Here is a 24,704-nt window from a genome sequence, read left to right as displayed (position 1 = left end):
GGAAGACACACTTTGGGGTCATGCACAGAAAACATATAAACAACTAAGGGACCACTTAGGATGTCCCTGAAGGCTTATATAGAGGAGTGGTTATGTGGGAAGGGGAGTTGGGAGGAACAGGTGAGGAGGAAACCAGGGAGCAAGAGAAGTGGATAGATGGACCTGGAGTCTGTCCTACAGAGTGAAGGAAATCAGAAAGAGAAAGACAAATACCGTATGCTAACACATATATATGGAATCTAAGAAAAAAAAATGTCATGAAGAACCTAGGGGTAAGATGGGAATAAAGACACAGACCTACTAGAGAATGGACTTGAGGATATGGGGAGGGGGAAGGGTAAGCTGTGACAAAGCGAGAGAGTGGCATGTACATATATACACTACCAAACGTAAGGTAGATAGCTAGTGGGAAGCAGCCGCATAGCACAGGGAGATCAGATCGGTGCTTTGTGACCGCCTGGAGGGGTGGGATAGGGAGGGTGGGAGGGAGACACAAGAGGGAGGAGATATGGGGATGTATGTATACATATAGCTGATTCACTTTGTTATACAGCAGAAACTAACACACCATTGTAAAGCAATTATACTCCAAAGGAGTTGGATTGGTGAGGTTGGGAAGGGGGGGATTTTAGGGTTTATCCAGTGGTAGCAATACAGTCCGGTGGTCCAGGTGTGTGGCTGTTCCTAACCTCCCCGATGCTGTCCTTTTAGCAGAAGGTCCTTGCAAGCATCCCAGGGCTGCAATTGACAAAAAAAGGTCAAGTTCTTTGGAACCGCTCATGAAATCTGAGAATTGCCAGGAGAGCCCGATGGTAGAGTCCATGCCACAGCATCTTGAGGGGCTGAGGGAGCCTGGAACCAGCTCTGGGGAACACTTCCCAGTCTGCTCAGCAACTGAGGGGGCTTTGTGGTACTCACCCGCCCTTCCCATCTTTCCCCCTTCTCTTGTTGTTTGGGTCCTGCACCCAACTCCACCGGTAGGGTAGGGTTCCTCACACCAACCAACAAGCAATACTCAGGACGCCAAGTGGGTGTCCTACAATTCCTCTCATCAGATTCCACAGGTAAGGGGCTCAGTCCCCAAGACTGCCCTTCACCACAGAGGCCAATCGAAAGCCCAGGTTCTTACCTGTACTTCCAACCCACTGGCTATAAATCAGAGGTTCCCAGGCCTCCCTCCTCGCGTTCGATTAATTTGCTACAGCAGCTCACAGAATTCAGGAAATCTGTTTATTCATTAGATTACTGGTTTATTAAAGGATAGGAGTGGACAGCCAGATGAAGAATTGCCCAGGGCAAGGCATGGGGAAGGGGTGCTGAGCCTTCTCTGCCTTCTCTGAGCTCACCGGTCTCCCAGTATTTCCAGGTGTTCACCAACCTGGAAGCTCTCTGAGCCCCGTTTTTTGAGATCTTTGATGAAGCTTCATTACACAAGCATGACTGATCAAATCATTGTCCATTGGGATTGATTCAACCTCCAGCCCCTCCCCCCTTCCCTCTAAAAGTCAGGAGGTTGGGACTGAAAGTTGCAACCCTCTAATCACGTGGTGATGTTCTCCTGGCAACCAGCCCCATCCCTAGGTGTGGTCCAAAATGTGCTCCATTAACATAACAAAACACCACCACCCCCTTCATTTAGGAAATTCCAAGAGATTAAGGAGCTCTGTGCCAGAGGGGACAAAACCAAATAAATATCTCTTACTTTAATCACAACATCAAATATGTAGCTCTTGAACATTAGAGCTATCATAATTCCTCCTCTTTAAGAGAAGCAAGAATAAGACGGGTGAGCGAAGTGTGGGTTACCCTACAAACCTGAGTAAGGAAACCTAAACTCACCCGTTCCTGATTCTGAGCCTTTTCTTTAGTGGAGCCCATCATTTCAACAAACAGCTCCCTTCTCTGTCATCCAGTAAATCCTACCAGATAAACAGGAAGACATCCATAGAGGGGAGGGCCCTTATTTTTCTGGTCGGCTTGCTCCTTCATTTCCGCATAATTTAATTTCTCCTAACACCTTTTGTTTTCAACTGGGTAAGATTCCCCGTGGTCTCATTTTATTCTTTGGCTTTGTGGGACTTTAACCAATGTGAGTGCAAATAGTTTGAAGTTTGAGCATGGTTTTTACCTAACTCTTCATAGTACATACCTCAGATCGCACTCCTTTAGATATATTCATCTGTGTATGTATTTAGAAAGTGATTTAATGTTTTTTTTTAATCTGTCAATTTAATTTCCCCAGCAAGGATCTTGTGGGCAGTGTTTCCTCATGATAATGTGCAGACAGTTGGCACCAACTTTGTTTCACAAATGTGGCAGTCTGATATGGTTGAAGATGTAAACAAAATTTCCCCAAATTTGTAATATGAGTACCCAAATGTATATTTCCGTCTTTTCCTTCTCTTTTTTTTTTTTAGGGAGGAGTTATTCTCTATCTTTTAACACTGGAGAACACCACTACAATTTATCATTCAGTATTTGTGCATGAAGGCTCACACAATAAGTCATTATAAAAATTGGCCAAGGAGTTCCCTGGTGGCCTAGTGGTTAGGATTCTGGGCTTTCAATTCTAGTGGCTTGGCTTCAATCCCTGGTCGGGGAAATAAGATCCTGCAAGCCACATGGTGTGGCCAAAAAACAATTACCAAATGGTTGGAAAATTTTTAAAAGAATATACTAAAGATAGGCCAAACTTATATGCTTTTTGGTGTGTTTTCTTTTTCAGGTCAGAACTGTGGAGGCTTAGTCCAGGGTCCCAATGGCACCATTGAGAGTCCAGGGTTTCCCCATGGTTACCCAAACTATGCTAACTGCACCTGGATTATCATCACGGGAGAACGCAATCGGATACAATTGTCATTCCACACCTTTGCTCTTGAAGAAGATTTTGATATTTTATCGGTGTATGATGGACAGCTCCAACAAGGGAATTTGAAAGTGAGGTAAAGTGTTGGCTCTTCCTATAATAGATGAGGTTTGACATACTCAGATTGTGAAACTTAATTGGGATTAACATTTGAATTTAATTTTCAGAAAAGAACATTTTAGTTACTATAAAGAAAAATTAAAGACTGGAGCTTTGTGCATACTTCTTTCAATCCCTAAGAACATAACTTCTTATTGAAAGCAATCACTGACTTCGTTAATACATATCAGATTGTTCAAGATCTGTAAAACAGTGTTGCCAAGGTAATTTAAGTTATGATACACCATTGTTTATAAGCAACTGTGGATTTGAGAGAAAAAGCACAAAGTGAACACAATTTAAAGAACAACAAAAGGAACCTTGATATTGTCAGAGAATATATTCAATACAAAGAACATAGGAGGTGGGTGGAGTAAAAACATGAAAGAACATTGTACTCTTTGGAGAATTTTTGGTTCGCACCATCATAGAATATTCCACTCCTCATTAGCTTTCTCTTTGAATCTATGATTTTTTACCATGAAGAAAGAAAAATATTTTCTGGGATGATTTTAAGTTATATTTTTCATTTATCACCAAGAAAAAAAAATTGTACCTGTACAAATATAGTCATCTTTTTTTTTGTTAAATTTTGGCCAAGAATGAGGAATATCCCTTTCAAAGAAATTGGAATTTCTTAGCCAAACTGATGAACATATTTAAATATATACATATACGGCAAATAAGACTTTATCCTCTGGTTTTAAACTTCTACATTAGAGATTAAGTTTGTTGAATATAGGGTCTTGTAGAAAAACTGACAGTAGGCGGAAGGAATTGTGCTGCTTAGATGAATAAAATGGCATTCATGCTAATCTTAGCAGTAATATACAAAAATGATATACTTTATTTACAATTTTGTGAATTGAGAAAAATCTCTGGCTATAAAAATGCATAATTGTATTTTTACATCTAGTTAATAGATTAATACTATATATATTAGTATTATATATTAATAAATATATAATATTAATATATATAAATATCAATATATATTAACTATATAGTCAATATGTTAAGTATAGAATTTGAATATATTTCAAATATTTTATTTTCATTTCTTTATGCATTTTCAAATATAAAATACCTTGTAGTTTTTTCTGAGTCATCTCCAATGTTACTGTCTGTTTTTAGAAACGCTTTTCCAGTTGCCCTTTCTGAGACATATTGCATACAGCTACCTCCTTTATGGATTTGTTAGGTAAACTTTCTTTCTTCCTGTCTGACATGTGTGGGCCAACATTTGGATGTTTGGACAAAGTATCCATATTTGCAGTCCTTGCTAATTTGATGCAAAATGCCTTAACCTCTTTCATGCTCTTCTAACTATTACTACCTTTTCATCGACACAAAAGATTCTACTAGGGAATAGTGCTGTTTTGTAATAATATAAAGCATTGTGACAAAAAATAGAGAATCTAGTTTACTCAAATATTAAGTCATATGCCTCTGTGTTAAAAAGTAACTCATTCTCTTTCAATGAAAAACAAATGCCTATTGCATATGAAAGTAAAAAATATTGCTCTGTGAGGAAGAGCGCTGAGCGCCCACAAGAAAACTTTCCCAGGAGCTGTCACAAATGCAACCAGATTGATCATCTGTTGGATGTGGTTTGTAATTTACTGTCCAGCTGTAAAGCGCTCATGTTCTGATGATGTTCATGTTCAAATGATCTTCAAATCTATTATTTTGATCTTCAAATGATCAAATGATCTTCAAATCTATTATTTTGAAGTATTTTTGGTCATATTTATGTACCTTTCTAGGTTCAGGCATTATTGGGGTGGGGCGGGGGAAGAGGAGTGTTTCCAAAGTAATTAAACTCATACTGCTTATAAAATTTTAAAAAATTTCTGTCAATATTTCCATTCCCTATAACTCTATTATAATTGCTATAATTCTATCCTATTCTAAAGGAAACCTGTCTTAAATGTTAATTTACTCAACTACCTGTCTTTGGACAATTTAGTATTCTCTTATGTTCTTAAGTTGATATTATGATCACTTTATAGGTTAATAACTATAAAGTTTAGAAAACCGCATACCTGTCATCTTCAGTATTATAACAGGATCAGCAGTAGAAATATTAAGGTTAGAACAGTTAGACTCATTGTATTTTATCCTGAGGTACTTGTGAATAGTATATAAATTAATAGCTGTGACTCAGAAAGCTTCATCAACATTGTTGAGTTATATGTATGTTTACTCACTTAGATTTTTTAATATATTTTTAACAGCTTCATTTTTTTAAAATTCATTTATTTTATTTATTTATTTTTTAAATTTTTAAATTTTTTTTTTTTTTTTTTTGGGCTGCATTGGGTCTTCGTTGCTGCGCCTGCGTGCCAGGTGTCCTAACAAATTGGCAAAACATATCAGAAGCAGAATTCCAGTAATGACTGCCAAGCAGTATAGGTCTCTACAATTATAAAATTTGAATAAAGAATGATGTGAAATAGGAAAATAAATAATGTTGTGAAATAGGAAATTTCCTCATTATTAGGGCAAATGTGTGAGCAGGTTGCAACATTTCAACATTAGGTGATGGGCAAAATCGTTATAAATAGTATTGAAATCTAATTAACAGGGTTGAGGTGGAGACTCTAATGCTGTTTGTTTCCCATTATATCTTGGAACAGTTGTTTATTTCTCAAATACGATTAACTCACAGCACTTAAAGCAGCTCTGGAATTCAAACGAAGGGACTTTTGTGAGAGGATTGATGTGTGAGCTGCCGATTCACTGAGTTGTCAGGAAAGTTATCGCTTAGAGCTTTCATGGTCTGTAGTTGTTTTACTTCTGTACAAATGCTGTTTTTATCAGCTCAAAATGTGCACTAACAAAAAAACAAACATATTAACAACTTGATCATTTTATATAAAGAAATTTCTTTTGTGTAACTACAGTAGAGAACTTTTAATAAGTAGCATATGATTTAGATGTAATCCCCAACTAACAAAACAGAATTTGGAGGTTAGAATTACAGATGTTTACATTGTAACTTGAAATTTAGTAAGAATATATGATTTACGCTATGTAACAAGAAATCTTTAAAGGAAACAAAAATGTATATATAACACAAACGCATATATGATTTATGTCTCCATCGATAAATTAACTTTTAGTATGTAAATACTGAGCATTAAATTAAGACTTCTTGTGAGCCCAAGAGAAAATATTAAACTCAAAATTAGGAATAGAAATCTGCTCCTGAGCTATCTAGAATGAAAACCCTAGTTCCTGTTTTGTTTTTTTTTAATAAATCTATTTATGTATTTGTTTATTTTTGGCAGCGCTGGGTCTTCGTTGCTGCACATGGGCTTTCTCTAGTTGCGGCGAGCAGGGGCTACTCTTTGTTGCAGTGCGCGGGCTTCTCATTGCGGTGGCTTCTCTTGTGGAGCACGGGCTCTTGGCGCGTGGGCTTCAGTAGTTGTGGCTCGCGGGCTCCGTAGTTGGGGCTCGCGGCCTCCAGAGCACAGGCTCAGTCGTTGTGGCGCACGGGCTTAGTTGCTCTGCGGCATGTGGGATTCCTCCCAGACCAGGGCTCGAACCCATGTCCCCTGCATTGGCAGGCGGATTCTTAAACCACTGTGCCACCAGGGAAGTCCTGCCCTCACTGGTTTTTATGAGCTGTCATATTCCTGCCATTTTTTGAATCTCTGGCCATATTGACTCTGTACCTCCTCCTGATTCTCAGACCTCCACAGAAGTCTAACCCTACATGTTTTATTTTGCAACATCTCTTTATAAACCACAGCCTGCTTTGATCCTCACAGAAAACACTCCACGAAGTCCCATTCTATGCGAGGTTGACCCATGCACACAGGTTGACCGGTACATGGAGATGATAATATGCTGGCCCCAGGCTCACCCCCCTCTAATTCTGAAACATTTGCCACAGTCCTGTCCTCATTCTATGTTGCCAGTAAGATAAGCACTCTAGTCAACGTGACCCCGATATTCAAGGAACCCTACCAAGTGCAAAGTACACTTCTGGCCTTCCGCCTCTTCCATATTTTCCCTGTGTGTTTCAGTCCACTCTGGTTGCTATAATAGGATACCACAGACTGTGGGGCTTAAAATCAGTGGGGATTTATTTCCTGTAGCTCTGGAGGCTGAAAGTTCAAGATCAAGGTACCAGCAAATTTGGTGTCTCAGGAGGGCCTGTTTCTTGGTTCCTAGGGGCTGTCTGTGTCAATCTAGGCTTTCAGTGTCTTCATACTGTGCAAGGAGCAAGGGAGGTCTCCAGGGTCTCTTTTAAAAGGGTGCTAATCCCATTCATGAGGGCTACATTCTCCATAATCACGTCCCAAAGTTCCCACCTTCAAATACCGCCATGTTGGGGGTGAGGATTTCAACATATGAATTTGGGAGGCCACAGACATTCAGGCTATAGTGCTAGGGGAGTTTTCATATTTAGCTGAATGGGTCTATGAGTTATTCCTTGAGCTGACCTTATAAGAGAATATAATATACTGTAATATTCTTCATCCTTCCCTCTGCCTGCCTACATTATATCCAGCTTTCAAAACCCATTTCACATTATATTTATTTCAGGAAATTGGCCCTGTGCATCCCAAGTTAAAAAACAACCCCACCAAAGAAGTCTTTTTTTTTTTTTTCTGAACTCCTTTAGCACTTGTAACTAACATAGATCTTGAATCAAGCACTCCTTTGAAATCACACTGTCTCTCAAGTTGCCTTTTGTGGAAGGTTGTATATCTTTGTGTACTAGTATGACAAATAGAACATACATCCTCCAAGGCCAAGAAATGTGCCACGACTGTCTTCTCTGGTGATGACATATATGACTTTAATATAGTCAATAAATCTTCACGGAATGATTTTGATTTAAGCTATTCCTGATTCAGGACCACTCCTCTCTGTGCTCTCTGTGTACAAGCCAGCATGACTTAATATAACTCTCTCCTCTAGGTGAGCATGAGAGACTTTTATATCCTGTAGATGTTCTCTAAATATGAAGTCGTGTTTTTTCAATTTGTCCCCAAATCAAAAATAATTGAAGTTGGGGCTTCCCTGGTGGCGCAGTCGTTGAGAGTCCACCTGCCGATGCAGGGGACACGGGTTCGTGCCCCGGTTCGGGAGGATCCCACATGCCGCGGAGCGGCTGGGCCCGTGAGCCATGGCCGCTGAGCCTGCGCGTCCGGAGCCTGTGCTCCGCAACGGGAGAGGCCACAACAGTGAGATGCCCGCATACCGGAAAAAAAATAAATAAATAAATAATTGAAGTTGCCATCAGTTTCCAATTATGATAACATTATAATATCAAACTTGGAAAATAAATCCCATTATAACCTCAAAAAGTAAATAAAAATAAACCTATGAAGGAAAATTGTACCATGCAAATGTGGAAAATCAGTATGTATATCCCATGATTATCGTAAAATACAAGTCCTAAGAAAATAGCTTTGGCAGTTATCTTGGCTTTATCTTCCTCTGACTTTTACAAGATTACCCCTAAATTTCTGCAGTGATGGTAATGAAGAGGTAAGAGATGAATGTTACAGAGCCATTACAATCAGTAAATCATGAATAAGTGATGCAAAAATATCAGTTTTTTCCATTTTTTGAAAAAATGTGTTAACAAAGAAATTTGTATAATATTAACTATATCTGGTGATGTTTAGAACTTCAGAGCTTTTAAGGGCTAGGAAGGGGTTTCAGTTGCATTTGGATTAAATTAGACTAGAGGCCTGGCAGTGTCTAAATTCTGCCGTACTGTCCCCCATTGCCATTATGAGGTTCTGAGGGAACCGTTCACAGACACGTAGTCAGATAAAAATCAAAGCATCATTTTATTTTTAGCTTGGCTGGTGACTCATGCCCCATTTAAGACTCTGAGAAACATAGGATGAAGTGTGTATAAAGGCTTCTGTAGGGACTGGAACATCATACTCATACCAAAGACATGTCTTGCCATCTTATCACATTCGGCCAGCCACAGGGTCAGGGAGTAGAAGGAATGGCTGGCATGATCAGACCAACACGTAGTGAGGGAGGGCCCCAGAGAGGTGGGCCTTATAGCCTTCGTGAGGAGCTGAAGCCCACAGGGCTGAAGCCTCAGGCTGGCAAAGCCCAGTAGCCCAACCAATGCTTAGGGATCTGATCAAACCGGGCCTCCTGTCCTAGTGGGCACGGTGCAGAGGTGCTGAGGGGGACAGTGGCAGTGTTAGGTCGTCTCCTATAAACCTATCATGTTCCCATGAGTTTGTGCATCTGTCAGCTGTGATGATTATTCTATGTACATGTTTTAAGATGATGAAATTAAAAAATCATTTTATTTGATACAGCTTCCAAATTTCCTTTCTCAGCATATGCTTTGAATTAGCAACTCATAGGCAAGGTTGATAGTAATTGGGTAAGGCAGAGTCCACTAATTTATTTATTCTTTTTAAGTTGGTTGTCTGCAGTTGGCTAGTGTGGAAGAGAAGGCCGGTTAAATCAGAGATTCAAGGATGAGGCCTAAACATATGTTTATATTTGTATTTGTATAAATATGTACTTACGTATCATCCCCGAGCTGATTTTAATATGGTTGAAAACTGTGTATATATTTTTATAAGGCTCATATTTATTAACAAAAATGATTAAGTTGCTAGTAATTAGAAATCCTGGAGATAAAATATAAAGCACTTAAGGGAGGTAGGTAGAACTATGTTTGCAAAACTGTAAGCATGTTTTCACATGTATCTGAATTCTGACCACTACCATTCATGCTGTGGTGGTGGTTTTGCATGAGCCAAAAATGGATGGTTCATTTCAGTATCTTGGTCATTTTGAAAGTAGCAAACCATATTAATATGGGCAAAGGAGTCTTTTGAACAATCATAAATATATGTGTGAGGAAAATATTCCCAAAGCCCCCAACTCCTAGGACATTTCTCTTGCATAAATGTAGACATATGGAAAGGCATTCAGAGTTTCAAAAAGAGGATGAAAGAAAAAGAAGATTAATAAATGCTTTGCGACAGGACTGCATTTTCAGCAGACAAAGCTATTTTGAGGTATTGGTCATGGGAACGTGAAAGGAGACACAACTTTATAATATAAAATCTTGTCTTTACTACTTAAAATAAATATGTTGGATCATCAATTTAAATAATAATATGCAATAATAAAAATACCAGAAAGAACTTCTTCAGTACACATAATTTAGAAGTCATGGAGAAAATGACTGAAGAATTTGACTTCCTCAAATTTAAAAGCCAAAAGCCAAATGACAAATCGAGAAAAAGGGTTTACAGTAGTGTGAGACACAGGGAGTTATTTTCTTAATTTATAACATACACTGTCAGAACTATAAGCAATAAGATAAATCATTTAATAGAAAACCAGGTAAAAGTATGAACAAGGAGTTCAAATATAACAGTCCATGGTAATAAGTGTATTTCAAGAAAATTAAAACAGTCATGCAATATATCTCACCAGTCTGAATGGCAAAACTTAAAAATTTTTGAGAACTCAGAGTTTTTGAGGGTATTAGACAAATGCCTTTATATCCTGTTGGTAGAATTACGAATTGCAGCAGTTATTTTTGGATAGAATTTTGAAATTTCTCTCAAATTTAAAAATTATGTACAAGCTCTTTCCTTCAGCAAGTCCAGCTAAGAATTTATTCTACAAAATTACCTTCAAATATGACACAACACATGGAATGAAATGCTTATGGGTGCATTTTGATGGTATTAAAAACAAACTCAAGAATGTCTATCCTTCTATAGAGACTAGTTAAATAAGTTAGAGGATATATGTATTACAATGTACCATTAAAAATAATGAATGGGATCTTTATTTGCTGATATGAAGAGATCTCTCACTATATTTTACATTTATAAATTACAGTAGTATTGGATTGTCCAATTTCACTCAGTATTTTATTTTCTTGAATAAACAATATGTAATCTCATAATAAAACATCAAATTCTGGATGATGGTGGAACCCGGCGTATGCCTTTCTTATATATAATTGCAGCATGATGTAGCGATTTCAAGGATGCTGTGGGAAGGAGAATAAAGGCATCTGTCCACCCTGAGGGCTCCCAGAGGGCTGCCTACCAGCCGTTGTAATTTTAATCAAGATAAAATGCTGCCTTAATCCAGAAAACGTATGGCTCTCTTAGTGTTCACAGCAGGCTAGGGGTAGGGGAGGTTTTGTTATTGTTGTTGTTACCCTTTTATTTAAGAACTGAGATATAGTTGATGTACAATATTATATGAGTTTCAGGTGTATAACATAGTGATTCACAATTTTTAAAAGTTATACTCCGTTTGTAGTTACTATAAACTATTGCCTATATTCTTTGTGGCTTATTTATTTTATACATAGTAGTTTGTACCTTTTAATCCCCTACCCCTATCCCGCCCCTCCGTCTTCTCCCTCCCCCCTGGTAACCACTAGCTTCCCCTCTGTCTGTGAGTCTGTTTCTATTTTGTTATATTCATTCTTATATTCACGTGTTTCTTTTATATTTTAGATTCCACATATAAGTGAAAGTATACAATATGTGTCTTTCTCTGTCTGACTTATTTCATTAAGCATAATACCCTCCAGGTCTATCCATGTTGTTGAAGATGGCAAAAGTTCATTCTTTTTTTATGCCTGAGTTGTTTTCCATTGTATATATTTACCATATCTTATTTATTTATTCATTTATTTATTTATAACATCTTTATTGGAGTATAATTGCTTTACAATGGTGTGTTAGTTTCTGCTGTATAACAAAATGAATCAGCTATACATATACATATATCCCCATATCTCCTCCCTCTTGCGTCTCCCTCCCACCCTCCCTATCCCACCCCTCTAGGTGGTCACAAAGCACCGAGCTGATCTCCCTGTGCTATGTGGCTGCTTCCCACTAGCTATCTATTTTACATTTGGCAGTGTGTGTATGTCCATGCCACTCTCTCACTTCGTCCCAGCTTACCCTTCCCCCTCCCTGTGTCCTCGAGTCCATTCTCTACATCTGTGTCTTTATTTCTGTCCTTCCCCTAGGTTCATCAGAACCTTTTTTTTTTTAGATTCCATATTTATGTGTTAGCATATGGTATTTGTCTTTCTCTTTCTGACTTACTTCACTCTGTATGACAGTCTCTAGGTCCATCCACCTCACTACAAATAACTCAATTTCATTTCTTTTTATGGCTGAGTAATGGTCCATTGTATGTATGTGCCACATCTTCTTTATCCATTCATCTGTCTATGACATTTAGGTTGCTTCCATGTCTGGCTATTGTAAATAGTGCTGCAGTGAACATTGTGGTACACGAATCTTTTTGAATGATGGTTTTCTCAGGGTATATGCCCAGTGGTGGGATTGCTGGGTCGTATGGTTGTTCTATTTTTAGTTTTTTACGGAACCTCCATACTGTTCTCCATAGTGGCTGTGTCAATTTACATTCCTACTAAGAGTGCAGGAGGGTTCCCTTTTCTCCACACCCTCTCCAGCATTTATGGTTTGTAGATTTTTTGATGATGGCCATTCTGACTGGTTGCACCATATCTTTTTTATCCATTCATCCGTCAGTGGACACTTAGGTTGCGTCTATATCTTGGCTGTTGTCAATAGTGCTGCTGTGCATTTGGCGGTGCATGTATCTATTTGGATCAGCGTTTGGGTGGTTTCTTTCTGTAAGTATGTATATGCTCTATCTTTGGAATTCTTGTGGAGGTAGTTATTTCTATCTCTGTGCCTATGAATATCTCCATTTTGATGTTTTTCTCTCTCTCTCCCATCTATTAATCTATATCTATATTTATATCAGTGTTTCTCAACGAGGGGTGATGTTATGCCCCAGGGGACATTTGGTAATGTCTGAAGACATTATTGTCACAGTTGGGTGGGGATGCTCCTAGGATGTGGCAAGTACAGTACAGAGATGCTGATGAATGTCCTACAACACACAGGACAACACGTAGGACAGCCCCATATGACAAAGAATTGTCTTCCACCAAATGTCAAAAATGCCAAGGATGAAAATTCCCTGTTTACAGCAGTAAACCATCTGTATACAACCATCTATACCTGTACCTCTATGTATATCTGGCCTCTACATTTCTCTCAATATTGTTTTTCTATGCGAAGACCCAAGCTGAAAAAGGTAAACGAGAACTCTCTGGAACTGACAGTTACATTTCTGCTGTGCAGAGGTAGCTAGGCGGATGGACTGATTGAAGTGATCGAAAATGATGGGGTCTCCTGCAGGATTGTGTCAGCAAGCAAATGGGATTTCCACCGTATTACATATCATCAGATTTCACCAAGAATCATTTTTACCTTCTCTCTCAAAAGGAAATAAAATTATTATTATTTCAGTCCTCGGTTTCTGGGAAAAGAAACATAAAGTGTCCAAAAGTCGGTAAGATATTAATTGAATTTTATTATTCTGTATAATAGTGAATCTGCAAAGATAGTCTGTTCAAATGACTTACTGGGAAGCTCTCCATAGTAAAAAGTAAGAAGGCGCTAAAAATAATCAGATTTCTTAGAATTTCCAAGATTTTAAATTAATTTTGTGTGGATGACTAGATTTGTAGGTGAATGATTTTTTTTAAGTTTAAAATGTACTTTTTCTCTCCCCGTCCCTTTTAAGTGTTTGGATAGCAACACCTGTACTGATTTATGCTTTCATCCCCAACAGAAGCTGAGCACTTAGAACACACTAAACCAGTGTGTTTTGATTGAATAAATGTACATTAGTTGTTTACAAAATAATTGTAAAGAAATGGACGCTATATACAAAAGTGTGTCATACACTTTCAATTCACAAAATTTAAAAAAAAAGGAATAGGATATTACTTAGAACTTAAAACAATTCTTTCTTTTACTATAATAAACAGTCACCCACCCTGTGTGTATAAATACGATCGACTTTGTATCTGAATGTACTGAAAAATAATCAAAAGGCAAATATTTATCTTAGAAGCCATCTTGTCTCAGACCTTTAAAAACTGTTATCCTGGAGTAAACTTGATATTTAGACATTTTATGAGTTTGTGCATTTAACTAGGCAGCAGTATTATATATAAAAATTGTATAAGCGATTAAGAGTGTTTACAGCCCAGAAGCCTGTAAATTTAGAAAATTCTTTCAAATAAGGTTTCCAGGAGCGGAGCTATTGGCCCTTTTCTGAACCTCAGTTTTGTCCTGGCTTACATCTCCCCTGCCTTACCTCTTAGAACCTGAAGTATTAACTCAAGCAGGGTTCAGAAAGTTGCTCATAGATTCCAGGTGGTAGATACAAGTGAATAAAACCCTCACAGCCTTTCTTTGGTTCATACTTGCCCTGAGGGGGAGGCAGCTTGGGGAGGGTCCTTAAGTGAGTGGGGAATAAAGCCTGCCTGTGTGAACTTCCTCAGAATGATCTCGAGCCCTGCCCTCCCAACCTCTGCCCCCTGGGTCACTGACCCTAATTGGATTTCCTTGGCTTCCTGCCCAGAGGCCAGTTCTTGTTGGCCTCTGTTTCACAATCAGTGGAAGATTAGACAATTTTGTCTCTGAACCTTGTTGTCAATACAACTTCCCAAGCTCAAAGATTGTATTGATCCCACACTAAACCCTCAAATGGAAGACGCAGGGTCGTGGCTATAGTTAGACTGCTACTCACCAGTACTACTCACGTATACTTTATCACCAACATCTGTTACTTTTTATTTTAGAAATCACTAGTATAAACCCAGAATCTGTATAGCTGGCTCTCTGTTTCAAGGAAGCAGTCCCCCAATGAGCAGGGGTATGTTCCCCTCGAGAGGGAGAATCAGAGAGTGCGCAAGAAAGGATACAAGTGAATGCTTCATACAACCTGTCACCTTTCAGCCCAAAGAGGAAAACTGAGATAAACGAAACGGGGGCCTCCTGAAAGTTTCTCAAAGTGTCTTCCTTCAAGGAGGCAGCTTCTGTTTCTCACAGCTGTTCACGGACCCTCCGTGGCCGTTATCCCCCATCATCCCTTTTCAGTGTCAAGGCGCCCCGGTGCCTGAACCCCAGGCCACCTCCACCCCCACGGACCCGCACTACCAGCAAAAGCCAAGGGGGACGCCCTTGTGACTGACGCGTCTTCCTTTGCCAGTTGTTAGAGCAGGGCCTCGAACTCCCAGGCCTGCTGGAACCAGAAGGACGATGCGAATACGTGAAACAGAGCAGGTGTAAGACAGTGGCGGGACCTCCTGGTGAGGTCGTGGTCAGTATCAACGCGGCACCAGCTCCTCAGCTACAGCCAATGGCCGCCAAGCAGAAACGCGGGCCTGACTGGCTGGGGCGCCTTCCAATTAGCCACAGCAGTTTCCAATTACGTCCTGATTAAGGGAACTTCCCTGATTGGTAAGAGGTTAAATCAGGCCGCGCACGTCTCTCGAGAGCGCTTGAGCTCGGGTTCCTGGCGGGAGGGTGATCCGTGCGGCGGCTCCCCAAGTGGACTCTGCGGTTCTCTGAGTCGCCCGCCTTCGTCAACGCATCTCGGGCATCCTCTCCCGCCCTCCTCCTTCGGGACCCAGACTTGCTGCCCCACAGGCCCCAAGCTGCACAGCGCATCTTCCGGGCTCCTGTTTGCTTTCCCGGGGGGGCCTTCAGTACCTCCGCCAGGACCAGGCCCCGGCCTGCGGACGTGCCCCACGGTGTGCAAAAGAAGATTTCCTGCTGGAGGGGCCCCTGTGGAGGGGCTGGAAGTCGACTGGGCTCGGGAGAGTGCAAAGACCCGAGGCTACTCTCCAGGAGAAGGACTCCAGGAACCCCGCGGTGGTTTCCTGGGAAGCACTGAGACACCCCGCAGCTGTCCGGAGGAACAGCACGCCCCAGGATGCAAGTGAGTTCCTGGGTTTTTCTCTATGTGTGACTGTACGTTTGCGTCGACTTCCTCGCCGGCTGCCTGAGGTGTACTGAACTGACCAAACCCCAGCTCTATCTGGAGAGTAGTGTCCAGGGTGGGGAGCCCTGGGTGCCCAAGGACCGGCCGAGCCTCTGTCCTGGTTAGGCCACCCTGGGTTCCAGAGTAAGAGCCGTGTTTACCCTCGGATCCACATTGTGCTGGGAAGGCGTCTTTTGGTGGGAAAGGCTCCTGGGTCTGGTGTGAGCACTGAGCCACCGTTGGGCTTCATGCTGCTGCTTCGGAAAGTTGGTTTGTGCCTCGGAGCTGGAGGCCCACCTCCATCAGGTTAGATTTGTGTGCGCCAGGCCGGGGCAGAACTGCGGTCCCCTCCCCTTTAGCTACCTGGGCAGGGGAGAGTGACACGGTCTGTGGTTGGCGTGAACTAGGGGCCAGTGGGGTTTGGAGAGCCTCGTACTCGGGTCTGGAGAGATGATGGCTGTGGACAGGCCATTGAGGGAGGGCAGAGCTGACAGCAGCCGGGGTATCTGGTGGACTTACGAGTGGGTCCTCTGCGGCCTGACACTCATTATTTTCTTATTTCAAAAAAAAAAAAAATACAGTGCGGGAACTATACAGGGGTAGCAGCAGTTTGTGACCTCTGTCCTAGAAGGTTAATTAATAATCCCAGCCTTGTCAACTCCATGTGTTGGTAATTCCAGAGTAATGAGAAGAGGCAGCCGCAAAACACCTGGCCCCAAAGTAGCTGGGAACTTGGCAGGGTTCAGATACTTCCCTTTGAAAATGGAGAGGTTGAAGATTTCAAAGGTGTCTTCTGGAATAGAGCTCGCCTTTTCTTATTATACCTTGCATTGCAATGATATGGTTTGTCATATCGTGTATTTACGTTTTCAGTCACTTTAAATGAATAAAGTTTGTATAATTACTAGGTAGTGGATTTGCCAAGACTTTTTCTGAAAACCTTGTGTTTCTGAATTAGAACTCTAGTATGTAAATAGCCCAACTTGGATGGGGAACATTCTAGATTTCTTTACACAAGACTGGAAATGGTATTTTGGACAACTGTTTTAATTTCTTTGGGCAAATACCTAGCAGTGGAATAGATGGGTCATATGATAGATTAAGCTTAACTCGAAGAAATGGCCAAAACATTTCCCATGGGGTGTAAACTTTTAAATTGCCAGCAGTAGTTATGAGTTCCAGCTGCGTCACACGTTTGCCTGTATTCGCTATATCTGCTCTTTAATTTTGGTTGCTCTAATGAGTGTGTAATGGAGAGTTACCTTATTGCGGTTTAATTTACATTCCTTGATGACTAATGTTAGTATCTTTTCATGTGCTTACTGGTCATTCATATATCTTCCTTTGTGACATGTCTCTTAAAATTTTCTTCCAGTGATATATGTGTTACAGATAATTTCTCCCAGATTCATTCTCTTAATGGTGTATTTTGAACAACTGTTTTTAATCTTGATAAAGTCCAATTTAACAATATATTTATTGTTTTATGACTATGCGAAATACAAAAAAAGTTTGCATACTTTATCAGAAATATTTTCCTTGATGCCTTCTTCCGAAGTTTAATAGTTTAGCTCTTTGATTTGTCTATGATCCATTTTGACTTTAATTCATATCACATCATAAAATTAAGTTTTGGAAGTCATCTTTTTGCATGAGGATTGTTACAGCACCATTTGCTGAAAAGACTATAATTCTCATAAAGCTGATTTTTTGTGTATGGTGCTAGGTAAGGATTGATGCACTTTTTTTTTTTTAAATTGAGATACTCAGCTGATCCAGGATTTGTTGAAAAGACTTCATTTTCCTCTTTGAACTGACGTAGCACAATTGCTGAAATTCAACTTCTGACCTATGTCAGGGACTATTCCTGTACTCTCTATTTTGTTCCATTGATCTGTTTGTCTTTTTGCTGTATTGATTATTGTAGCTGCGCAGGAAGTTTTAAAATCATGTAGAGTAGGTGCTTCAGTTGTGTGTGTGTGTGTGTGTGCTGGTTATTCTAGGTCTTTTGAATTTCATCGAATCATTTAGAGTTAGCTTGTCAACGTCTATAAAAAGTCCCTTGAGATTTTGGTTGGGATTGCCTTGAATCTACAAATTTGGGAAGAATTATACCATATTAGCAGTAGGCTTCCAATACATGAATACATTCTATCTCTACATGTATTTAGGTCGTTTTTAGTTTCTCAGAAAATGTTAAATTAGATTCATCTGTAACTACTTTTAGTGTATTGCTGCTATTATAAATGCCATCGTTTTATTATTTATTTCATTTATTATTTTATTATATTTTATTTATATTATTATTTATTATTTTATTATTTATTTGCTGATAATGGATGAAAATGCAATTGGTATTTTATATAATGTTAGCCTTGTATCCTGTGACTTTCCTAAATTTCATTATTTCCAGTAGCTATTTTGAAGGTCCTCTGGGATTTATATTTCATGTAAACAATGGTATCTGCCTGGAGGGGCAGTTCCACTTCCTCCCACTGGCCTTTCCTTTTTTGGACTGCTTTGAAATGGCTAATACATTCAGCACAGTGTTGCATAACAATGATAAGTGACCATCTTTGCCTTGGTTCTGGCGAAAGAAGGGAAATAATGACCATTATAGGTGACGTTGCTTGTGCTGGTTACTGGTTACCAGGGGATTAATGACCATTATAGATGACGTCGCTTGTGCTGGTTACCGGTTACCAGTGGATTAATGACCATTATAGATGACGTCGCTTGTGCTGGTTACCGGTTACCAGTGGATTAATGACCATTATAGATGGTGTTGCTTGTGCTGGTTACCGGTTACCAGTGGATTAATGACCATTATTGGTGACGTTGCTTGTGCTGGTTGCTGGTTACCAGTGGATTGCCTCTCGTCTCCAAATCTGCCTTTCTTTCCCTGCTTTGTGATACCAGAGCTGTGCCCTGAGAACAGCTCTCATCTGCCAGCTGGCACTGTGTTAAGCTTTGCCAGTTTCTGTGGGTGCATTAGTGGAGGAAGGAACGGTTTCTCTTGGTCCCTGCTACTGGGTCACGTGGCTGCCAGCACTGTGCAGGATGTCAGATGGCATCGCCCTCCTCAGAGCTTTCTAGCGCCTCCTGGGGTGACTTCCAGGTTCGCCAGCACTCCACACACACATTCCTGGTTGCCAGCTCTGAATGGCGGAACCTCGGCAAGCATTTCCACTGTCCAGTCGACCACTAGTTACTCTCCCCCCCAACAAGTTCTGAATCTCAGCTTGGTGGGAGCAGTCTTTATTATATTTTCCTTCCTCGGGTACTCTACCCTGCCTTAAAGCTGCTCTGCATTTCTATTGTTCCTGTGTTTTTAAACTTCTTTTTGCCTCTTTGTGGTTAATCCTCTGCTAGTCATTCTTTTTTTTTTTTTTTTTCTTTTTATCTCAAAGACTCAGTAAGGTGAGATGTCGAACTCTTGTAGTGCAGGTGATGGTTACTAAACCTTCAAACTGATTCAAGGTAATATGAAATAGGAGTATGTAACTATTAAACCAAATTCAGATTTTCTTGCTTCCTAACACAAAATAATGTTCATCAAGCATACTTTACAAGAAAAAAATGCTTGGAGACAACTCTACATTAAATTTTTCCCCTTCAAATTACTGGTGCAGTTTCTGTCTCCTGACTGGAACTTGACCAATATATTGATTGTACTTCTTTTTGTTTTTGTTCTTATTTTTTCATAAATGTCCTTTATCAGTTAAGTTCTCTACTGTTACTGGTTTGTTGAGGGTTTTTAAAAAATTAATTAATTAATTTATTTTTGGCTGCATTGGGCCTTCGTTGCTATGTGTGGGCTTCCTCTAGTTGTGGCGAGCAGGGGCTACTCTTCTATGCAGTGCACAGGCTTCTCACTGCGGTGGTTTCTCTTGTTGCGGAGCACAGGCTCTAGGCGTGTGGGCTTCAGCAGTTGTGGCCCGTGGGCTCTAGAGTGCAGGCTCAGTAGTTGTGGCGCATGGGCTTAGTTGCTTCGCAGCATGTGGGATCTTCCTGGACCAGGGCTCAAACCCGTGGCCCCTGCATTGGCAGGCAGATTCTTAACCACTGCGCCACCAGGGAAGTCCTATTGAGGGTGTTATTATGAATTATAGTTTAATTTTATCAAGTGCTTGTTATGCATCAACTGACATGGTGGCAGTTTTTTTCTGTTTTCTATTAATATGGCCAATTTGATTAGTTTATTAAATGTTACTCTTTCGTTGCATTCTAGGATAAAGTCTACCTGATTATAAGGTACTGTCCTTTCACATTGGTTGGTTTGACATTAAGAATTTCTGTGTATATACACAAGTAATTTTGGTTTGTAATTTCTTTTATTGGTAAACTTTTCCAGGTTTTGCTGTAAGGGTAATTTCAAAAACTCAAGTAGAACAGTATTCCCTCCTCCTCCGTTTCTGAAGCAGTTTATGCAATTTTGGTGTTATTCTTTGACAAAATTCAGCAGAGAAACATCTGTGTTTGCAGTTTTCTTTGGTAAATCCTTAAAAAAATTTCAATGCATTTTCTAGATTCATGGCTATTCAGATTTTCCATTTCTTCTGGTGTCAGTTTTAGTCAAATATTTTCCAAGATATCCACTTAATCTGTTATCAAATGTGTTGGTTCAAAGTTGAAGTAGTATTATTTTGAATCCTCTTAATGTCTGTACAGTCTGGTGATAAATTATTTTTCATTTTTGACATTGGTGATTTGTATTTTTCTTTCTAGCTAAGGTTTTGTCAATTTTCTTTTTTTCAAAGACCACACTTTGTCTTTATTATATTCTCAATTATCTTTTTTAAAAATTGCATTTCTTTTATTTCCCTACTTATATTTAATTTGGCTTATTCTGCTCTTTCTAGCAATTTAAGTAAAATGTAAGGTCGCTGAGTCAGATCTTTTGTTTGATAAAGATTTTCCCTCCCAATACTATTTTATCTGTGTCACACATTTTGTCATAATTTAGTTGTGTTTTGTAGTCATTTAGTTTGAAATATTTTCTACTTTGTCTCCTGATTTCATCTTTGACATATGAATTAAGAATTGTGTTCGGGGCTTCCCTGGTGGCGCAGTGGTTGAGAGTCCGCCTGCCGATGCAGGGGACGTGGGTTCGTGCCCCGGTCCGCGAAGATCCCACATGCCGCGGAGTGGCTGGGCCCGTGAGCCATGGCCGCTGAGCTTGCGCATCTGGAGCCTGTGCTCCGCAACAGGAGAGGCCACAACCGTGAGAGGCCCGTGTACCGCAAAAAAAAAAAAAAAAAGAAAAAGAATCGTGTTCCATGCAAACACATGGGGTTTCTATAGTGATTTTATTACTGTTGACATCTCCTTTTACTGTATTGTAGTCAGAATATACTCTGCATGATTTTTATCCTCTTACATTTATTGAAACTTTTTTTCTTTTTTCAATTTGGGTTTGTTTTCCCATACCTGAGCCATTATTAAATAGAAGAAAGTGTCACCCATGACCATTTACTAAATTTTAGATGCTGGGCGAGTCATTTAACTTTGGCAAGGTATATAATATATGCATATTTGTTTTAAATATGTATGTATATATATGTATATACATATATAATCTATATTTCTTGAAATGGTAGAATTTGAATATTATATTTAATTTTATTCAGTAGTTTTTTTCAAACATTTCTGCATGTTGTCTAATATGACTATTTTTTCCACACTAAGCACAACTGAGACAAGTCTTTATAGACCTACTACTGTAAAAGGAAAAACTTACATTCTCGTAACTAACAATACGATTCTGTAACTATGAATAGGAGTAGAAACACACTTGTGTGGCTAAAGGTTTAATTCACCATGGTGATTATGATCTAATAAAATGCATATGTGAAACGTGTTTATGAATGTATTATTCCTCTTCCAGCAGCCTATGCACATTTCCCAGTGTATAAATATAAACATTAACTCGTAAAATGTAGATCTGATTGGCACAGTACTAATATTTATGCTATTATCTGCCCCAAAATTAGCCAATAAATTCATTTTTTATAAAGTTATTTAACTCCAAGGAAAATGTGTTTTGCAACTAGTATGTACAAGAAATCATGTTAATTTATATGGGCAACAAGGTTACGAGGTTTTGCCTGGTTTTCCAGGAGCCTCCTCTCGAAGAGAGAGAAGAGGGAGAAAAGACGTTTTTAAAGCAGGAGAACTTGAATAACATGGCACCCCATGTGACGAGAACAGAGTGCGTGTGAAGATAGAGAGGGAGATGTGCCTGGATCTATTCCGTGGACGAATCATGAGTACTCCGAATGGCAGTGCAGGATGCAAAGTAACTTTGGGCTTAAGTTAAAGCCATGGTTTGTAATGACGGGTCCAGTGGGCCTTTTCCCAGGCCACCTGCACCACACCCACAGCCATCATCCCAGCCACCATCCGGTTACTTTTTCATGGAAGGAAACACAAATAACTCAGAACTGAAAATCACTCTTGGTGTTAAATGTTGCCAGTCCCTGAGCGATAAATTGAAATTTATTTGGAACATGCTACGCACCATTAATTCTATTGTTTTAGTATATTCAGCAGCATTAAAAGCTATCAATAATTAAGTGTTGGAACAACCCCCCCCCCCAAAAAAAAAGAAAATCATTACTTTCTTTCATATGGATTAAATCCAAGTCAGAAGACTAGTGAAATTCAACAAGGTTATTGATCCTTTGATATTTGTTTGGCATCCCTGTTGGGAAGAAATGCCTGAGCAGGGAGGTAAATCCTTTTGGAAACAGGAAGTGCATTATTTTAATCTCCTTCTGGTGTTACTGAAACGAATGCTGTTGCTGCTAGAAATAGAAAATGGATTTGTTCCTGCAGTTTCTTTCCTGCAGAATTTATTCTAGCTCACTGTGTCTATTCCAGTACTCATGCACTAGCATTTTAAATGCTATAGATTAACTGTAAGGTAATGTGGAAGATCCTGTAGCATTTTCTCTGAGGATGGAAGTCAGAAATACGTTTCGGGCTTCCCCGTGATACTGGAAAGGCAGTGACGACGGTCTTCCCCAGTTCTCTTCAGAACAATAAGATGGTCCATAAACTGCATTTTGGATCTACTACTTCAGCTAAAATAATAACAGACACAACAAATAATAATTTAACCCCTCCTCAAGGCGATGCTTCTGGCTATGAAACTCAAACACATCAAAACCTGCTTCTGTTGGATATAAGAGAAGCTAAGTAGAAGAGCAGAAGGATTCAGAAATAAATACACAAGAAGAAAACCCTATTCTGAGACTTTTGCTCGGCTCCCCAACCTGAATATAAATTAGGCTTCAGCTCTGTCCGAGCACCGTATGTGTCTTGCCCACTCTTCCTCTTCCGCTACAGCCCTCTCAGATCTTTCTCCATTTAGGATGCTCAGTTATAGACCACCTGAGTTTCAAGCTGTGCAACAAGCAGGGCTGAATTCACTGAATTTCCTGATTCTGGGGGAGGACACTGTATTCATGAGTCTTAGTAGTATCTCAAAAGGGTTAAGTAGGGAAGGGTGTTTATAAGATATGGGCTTGAGTTCTTTAAGATGGATCCTTCCAGAGGAAGGTACTGGTTAGTCACCTAGAGTAGACCCTGTGAATGGTCTCCAGATTTGTTTTGTTTCAGGCACAGGAACCGCTGATGTGACCCTTGGCAACTTGGCGGTTCCTGCAGAATCCAATCCAGCTTCATACTGTAGTGATCTGTCATCACTGTGCATATTCTAAGTGATCCTAGGACCCTAAGGATTGTCCAAAGATGAACTAAGCAAGAGAAACCTTATGAAAATAAGCTACCAAATTTTATATATTTTAGAAGATCAATACTAATTTTTTTCAGTTAACAAATATTGATTATTTTGTTATCCCGTGGTGGGAATCCCGTAGACATTGGTCTGGGTATGGGGGGTGACGTGATAAACCAGAAGAGACAGGAGGAAGACTCTCATGGAGACAAAATAATAGACAGTTAAAAATGTACAAGCAAATAACATACTCTTCAATGATGCCTGCTGAGAAGGAAATTAATCGAGGTAAAGTGGTAGAGAATGACTGGGGTGATGAAGGACAGATTGAGGGGTCGCCCTGTGAGCTGTAAGATAGTCATAAGGTGGTCTGCAGAAGAGCATTTCCAACACAGGGATCACCAAGCAGTGCACCCAGGTCCTTATTGCTAACACTTTACATTTTCAGGGGGGTTGTTCGTGGAATGGGCCATAGATGGGGAGGGAGAGTGTCACAGCGCTGCCTGGAAGCAGTATCCAGTTTGAAACCTAGTAGTGGAGTCTAATTGACGTGTGACTCACCTAGGTGTTTACACGCCATGTTCATGGAGAGATACTTGCTTTATCAAAAAGATCAGTCTTACATATTTAGAAACCCAGAAGAATGACAGGGTTGCCATATCTTTGGCTCTATTAAATAATATTGGAATCCTCTCTGGTTTCTATTTCATTTCCATCTGGAATTTTTTGGTAAAACCTGTATCAATTTCTATACTTTATCAAAGGAAAGAAGTTAAAAGCACCTAACGATTTTATATATATTTATCTATCTGCATAGAAGTGTGCACAGTAGCTGGGGTAAATCAAAATGGCAAAAGAGCAGATGACAATAACAAACATACAGCTTGTCTTCGTTTCCATAAAAAGTTTGTAACATGTTTCAAATTTTTAAAAATCACATAATTAGTCATAAATCTCTTTCTAAAATAACAAGCCTAATAAAAATTTAGAAACCTATTAGAAATCATTTATGGAGTGTTAAGGAATATATCAGGTAAAATTTTAAGCTGCTTTGAATAAATTTGCCATTGGCTTTTAAATAGGCCTATTATTAGTATCCAACATAAGATTAAATCAAACTAATTAAAAGTTGAA

General features: G+C 39.6%; 1 protein-coding gene across 1 annotated transcript in view; it reads left to right on the top strand.

Annotated features, from left to right (window-relative positions):
• CSMD1 (CUB and Sushi multiple domains 1) overlaps positions 1-24,704 on the top strand; it is a 1,741,289-nt gene that overhangs the window by 331,604 nt on the left and 1,384,981 nt on the right. The window contains exon 2 of the mRNA XM_060001344.1: positions 2,726-2,942. Within this exon, the coding sequence (XP_059857327.1) occupies positions 2,726-2,942 (217 nt within the window). The remainder of the gene's footprint in view (positions 1-2,725; positions 2,943-24,704) is intronic.

The sequence above is a fragment of the Delphinus delphis genome, chromosome 21 (assembly GCF_949987515.2).
Source record: "Delphinus delphis chromosome 21, mDelDel1.2, whole genome shotgun sequence".
Lineage (NCBI taxonomy): Eukaryota > Metazoa > Chordata > Mammalia > Artiodactyla > Delphinidae > Delphinus > Delphinus delphis.
This window is presented reverse-complemented; position numbering and strand designations above follow the sequence as displayed.